This window comes from Bremia lactucae (assembly GCF_004359215.1).
Source record: "Bremia lactucae strain SF5 chromosome Unknown BlacSF5_NotPlaced_42_SHOA01000006.1_337800bp, whole genome shotgun sequence".
NCBI classification, from domain to species: Eukaryota; Oomycota; class Peronosporomycetes; order Peronosporales; family Peronosporaceae; genus Bremia; species Bremia lactucae.
Window position 1 is genome coordinate 329,179 of NW_027152055.1, and position 5,781 is coordinate 334,959.

The 5,781-nt window shown below is 45.0% G+C and overlaps 2 protein-coding genes across 2 annotated transcripts; one reads left to right on the forward strand and one right to left on the reverse strand.

The window, feature by feature from the left end:
* Positions 1-1,080: 1,080 nt before the first annotated feature.
* Positions 1,081-5,097, reverse strand: CCR75_008946 (uncharacterized protein; the record flags this gene model as incomplete). The annotated part of the gene is made up of 4 exons (XM_067966993.1): positions 1,081-2,842; positions 2,904-3,064; positions 3,125-3,213; positions 3,270-5,097. 4 exons carry the CDS (start codon positions 5,095-5,097, stop codon positions 1,375-1,377), a joined length of 3,546 nt encoding a protein of 1,181 aa, XP_067820576.1. The 3' UTR covers positions 1,081-1,374.
* Positions 5,098-5,566: 469 nt separating this feature from the next.
* On the forward strand, positions 5,567-5,779 carry CCR75_008945 (uncharacterized protein; the record flags this gene model as incomplete). Its single annotated transcript, XM_067966992.1, has 1 exon — positions 5,567-5,779. One exon carries the CDS (start codon positions 5,567-5,569, stop codon positions 5,777-5,779), a length of 213 nt encoding a protein of 70 aa, XP_067820578.1.
* Positions 5,780-5,781: the final 2 nt, after the last annotated feature.

The window sequence follows — 5,781 nt, forward strand, 5'->3', positions numbered from 1 at the left end:
TTTTTGCGACCATTTCGGTCCGCATATTCTTTTTGCTTGTCCTGTGCGCTTGCCATTGCGTCACGGACTTTACGTGTGATGGCTAATCGCTCATCCACAAAGCGTTGAGCCTCGCTCACGCTTTTAGCATCAAACTCGCCTATGATACCGCCAAGAGGTCGGTCATAAGGCGTAGTTTTATTGACCACTGCTAAACTGGCAGGGTCACTAGGGCAAGTTTCAGTCTTTGAGATGATACCCTCATGGGTCATCGTCAAATTGACGAAACGATGTTCCTCTTTCGCACCGAGCATAGTGCAGGCGGGCACGTCGTTATGCAGCCACGCTCTACTTAGACACACCCTAGCACAGCGAGGAAGCGGTTTAACCTGCTTCTCTTGCGTGCAGTGAGGTAGTGTGGTGGGCGCGCAAGAGACCTCACCCAACACACTAAGAATTCTGGTAAAGTGTCGTCACGGGAGCGGTTATCCGTCTCCTCGTGCGCACTTACCAAGTAGGAAGTAGTTTTCAGAATGATTTATATTTAATAGAATTAAATATAAATACCTATTTTTACCAATCAAAATGTCATCTCTTTAGTAACACTCAATATGTATTGCGAGCATATTTTTCCAGATATCTCGCGTAACGGATGACGCTATTCGTCATCCCTTCTAATGTGAGTGCACCCATGTGCATCACACACAAAAGGGTTGGTCACACACCCGAGTGCTGGGTCTAATTACTATTATTTAGTAATTGACCATCCCCTTAAGTACACCAAGTGAACTTAACGGGATGGTGTAAAATTAGGGCAACTTTAGCCCGTAACAGCTGTGGTCTCTCTACCAATTGAGACGCCACATAGTTTCTTTATCGATAGAAATGCATATACTTCTTGGACCCGAAAAAAACGATGGTTTCTTAATGTAATGCTTTAGATCTGCCCAAAGTTCTCACAATTCTCTTGAGTGGCAAGACAGTCGACATAATTTAGATTAAATAAAGCTCTTGCTTGCTCTTTAAATTATTTACGAAATTTCTATATTACATGCAGAGCTTCTGATAGTAAAATAATAATTATTCTGTAAATAGTGGTGGCCGAATTGCGCGCATAATTAACTTATGTATTTGTTTCCATTTGATCAAGCAAAAGCGAACGTGACTTTGGTTTGCAAATTAGGCTTGCAAAATAATTGTAAGTACCGATGTGGTATTTAACGTGAACGTGCATATGAGAACTTGGTAGCGGATTTAGTTAGGCCTGTTAATAACTTCGCCAAATATCCTCCGATATTCCAAACCTGTGGGCGGCGGACATATAGCTCTGTCAAAAGAGCAATGACGAAGCTCCTGTGTTTCTAAATCTTCAATGATTCCGCAAAAGCTTTTCACTTAAAATTCTGACTCGGCCAAGACCAACGCAAAACGCACTGTGCTTTTCTTGAATGCGGCATACATTCGACAAACCACGAGCGGACTCGCGTCCAGCTCAAGATCAGGCTGGCTTTTAACATTGTCGTCATTCCGCGCCATATGCTCATAATATTCTCGAAGAAAAGGTCGAGGACAAATGCATCGAAGCACGTACTCACGCTGAATGGGAATAGGCACTAAATCATTTTCCGCTAAACTTGTTGGGTTTGTGAAAACAAGAGCAGCAACTTGTTCACGCAAACGCTCGCGCTCCAAAAGTTTCGACATTTGAACTTGTTGAGAATGCGTCAAAATTGGCAAAAGCAACAAATTGACAAGCTCAAGAGAGGATTGATCGCCAATTGTCACAGGAAAGTAGTGAAGTAAGGCCAGTGTCTTTGTTACTAGCGCTTCGACAGTATCTAGGGATCGTACAAGCTTCCAACACGCATCCAATGCCATTTCAAACGCTACTTGGAGCTGTTGGTCGTGAAGCGCAGACTGCTGGTGGCCTTCGTCAAGTTGCTGTTTACTTCGGCTTGCTGAAGAAAAAGCCGCTTGGGACTCGACCAAAGCATCATCAAGCAGCGCAATTGCACGGTTTGCGCGCAAACGAAGGGTTTGTAAGGCAACGTGAACACATGGCAACGTCTCAGACGACACGCGTACGGGTAGAGCTGTCTCCAGCGCAAATACGCTGCTGGAAATGGCACCTGCTAGCATCTGATGAAATAATTCATGCGGAGAAAGGGTTTCCATGTAGTGGTACACTTTTTCCGACTCTTGCACTGGATCGAACAGACGTTTTTGGCGACACGCTGGCACTGGCGCACTCGACTCCCACATTTGTTGCCAAATATGCTCGTGTCCAGGTCCGAAACGCATGCGTTCGGAGAGCATGCCGTGCTTTTCAAACCACCAATTGCCTCGTCCTTCTTCAGGTAAATCATTTTGCCTAGGATCGAGAGGGGCCTCAAACGAAATCCAGTCTTTTGGCGAATACCAACGAATGAAATCAGCCAGACAACAGCGTGGATTGGCAGCCTTGAAGGCCTGCATATCCGTAATGAGCGTCGTACTTTGAATTTGTTGACGCAATTTGTCCGATTCGATACCGACGCCCAACCGAGTCAAAAGATCTTGCTGTTGCTTTGCCACATCTTCCGTCATCGGGACAGGACTTTGCGTCACAGGTTCTAATAATGGCTCGTTTGTATGTAGACAAACAATGACACTCGCTTCATTACGAATACCCTCGGGGGCTCTCATCGTCTGACATGGTGATGACTGAGGTATATCGCCTAGCTCAATTGAATCGAAAAACTCGTCGTCGCTTAGGCTGCTGTTCTCTACATCGGAATCAGGAGGAACAAGCTTCCTAGAGGATTGTTCCTCGGTTTTACCATCATTATTAGCCTTGAGTTTTGATTTCAAATCCTGCGCTTGTCTTCGCCATCAAACAATTACAATAATGCTATAAAGTATAACTTTTGCTTTAGATAACTTACCTAAGAATACAGCAATTGAGCAGTTGTAGCTTTTGGTGCAAAAGACACTGACGAAAGTCCGGGGCAGGCAACTGCATTGCATCGACGTCTAATAAAAATATCGCATCCAATGAGTGCGAGCTTGAATTTTGGTCATCGCCCCCACCTGAAATGCTTCTGCTCTGCTTTCATATAAACAACATCAAGTTCAATTCAAACATCTCCTTTAAATCTCGACAAACCATTAAAGGAAGCAGTTGTTGCTGAAACCATCGCTCTCGCAATGCTTTGACAAACTCAATCCATAGCAACGACATGGAGTTTATACTGTCTAAAACGGTGACATTAGGTATAAAATCGTGATCGTGACATAATTGACCAACGTACGTAATTGTGCCATCCTGGTTGCAAGAATAGACACTAATTCTCCCAAGGGCGCACCGTGAAGAATCGAGCTTGGAAGCGTAGCTAATAACGAATCTCCGCTAACTTTAATACCGCAAGTAACATTTCTACTATCATCATTGGCGTGACCTTGTTCTTTACCAAATAATTCAGCTATAATCCGCCGGATCTCCTCAAAATCCGAGCCTTTCCGCGTAGCAGCTGACACTATACTTGATATAGCGTGACCGAGAACGACAGCAGCACCACGAGCCGCAGGTATTGATTCTGGAATGATCGTGGACGCCTGATTCGCAGGCACCTCGTTAGCCCCACTAAGTTTCGACGCCGTTAAAGCAGCAAGGGGTTTATATGTCTTGAAAGCTCCTGGCATTGGTGGCGCCAACTCAGACACTAAAATATCTTTGTTCAGCTCTCTTGAATTCGAGTAAACTTGGACAAGATTCGCCAATTGCTTGCTAAGTGGTAATTGTGGCTTCCGTTCATTCTCCGACACTAGCTCCTGAAAACGGACAGTCAGAATCCACTGAGGAGCCGATTTCGGGTCAAGTGTAGAATGTACGACATTATCAACGTATGCACCTTCACGGAGCTGGGGCCATATGACTGTCAGATCCATTCCGTCCAGAGGATTATCACACGTTCCAAATAAAGGGATCGATTTATTCGGTTTAAATAGCTTCGTCGTGATCTGTTCGATCTGGTGTTGGTCGTTTTTCGCGAGCTGCGACTCTATTGTTCTCCAAGCCAGTAAATAAGATTTGTCTGGTGTAGGAATCTCTCGAGGAACATCCTTTGGATTCCAAGAGTACCCAAATGAAGCCGAGACAAGTATACCAAGAGCTATATCCCCCGCCTCGTCCGCCTCCATTTGACACGCTTCTTCAAACTGTGGCGATAACTGCAATTTGGCTCGGAAAAAATCTAATAGACCACTAATACAACTTTGGTTTGGATTCACTTCAGGTACAGAGTCGGTTTCAAAAGCCATTGAAACATTTCCAGTGGCACCCGGCACCGCAGATCCCATCCACGTCCCCCTAGAAGGTTCATTCACTGGTACAAAGGCCGGCATTGTGCAATTGCAATTATTCAACGCCATCGTCAAGGCCGATAACATCATCCCCGCTTCGTTTAAATCTACCTGAATGTCTGCCATTACGTCTCCACCTTCGTCGCACCTTTTCTCTCGACTTCCCTCTAAAGTTTCAATATCATTTATGGCAGCCATTGTCGTTGTTTCATTGCTAAACTCAAGTGGCGACCTACTCAATAGCAAAAACTCGTCCACTCCAAACCATTTGTGCACGTTCTGGAACACCATATTTCGACTGTAAATAGACTCAGCATCGTCAAACACGGAAGTGTAATGCGATTCGCTCCGTCTCTCTTCGTCACTTTGTATTTGAATGTCGTTGGGTTTCCAAACGCCCCATCGAAAGTCGCTCTTCGCATCAGCCACCGACAACATTGTCGGAGTAAAGTGTTCCATTCCTTGTAGCCATCGCTTGGACTTCTTATGATCGCTTGGTGCTTCAGCTTCTGTCTGATGCTTGGCTACAAAGAGTGATAGTGTGTAATTTCTGAGCAATTTGGCGTCAGATGGCTGAAATTGTAGTCTCTTCGTCCACACGGCAGCACCGGTATCGCAGAGACAACCGTGTACGCCCAAAGCCTCAAGCGACGCGTTGCCTTTATTCGTCAACTTCCAGCTTATGAGCGCCTGCTCGATATCCGAGATAAATTGCTCGGACGCCGTAGCGTTAGTAAAGTCGACGAATTGGCTGCTTGGGTCTTGCTCAACTTGCATTACGAAGAAATGTGGCTAGCTGATGTGGGTGACATAGTGTAGCCATCGTTTTTAATAACAAAAATATATTCGACACATTTGCACATAAAATAGGGAACCGGTATAGGCACCCAGTGCATACTTACCTTTAAAATAGGCGAATCTTAGTGGTCTTTTTTGTCCACAATATCCTTATGTTTCAGGTTTGTCGGCTTTCTCGTACTTTCTTTGTTGAAAAAGCATTTAACTATTAAACAAAGAAATTACACAAATATTGAGAAGTCTATTTGCAGGCCTTTTGAGCAACTGCTGCATAAAGGTTTCTCAATATAAATTTTAGTTTTCAACAAATTGGTACCATGCCAATTCAGTATTCGTTTCGCCCGGTCGAGTCTTAATGCTCCAAGTGCGTAATAGTTAATATCTAATGAGAAGCTCCATCAGCAAGTAAGTCAACTCTCATTCGCAAAAGTCAAAATTAATTTGATTAATGAACAACCACGAGTGCCAAAACCCAAAAACACGTCAGGCAAGACGCCAGCGTGAGGAAGACCACGCAACGTCGCATCCCCATAAGCAAGCCTTCAACGCTGCACGTGCGCAGGCTCAAGCTCAAGTCCCCGGCGCGGCTCCAGGCACAGTCGCAGGCGCAAGCACAGCCGCGCCTGCCACAGAAAAAGAAGGGCAAGCCGCCTTCCTTTAAAA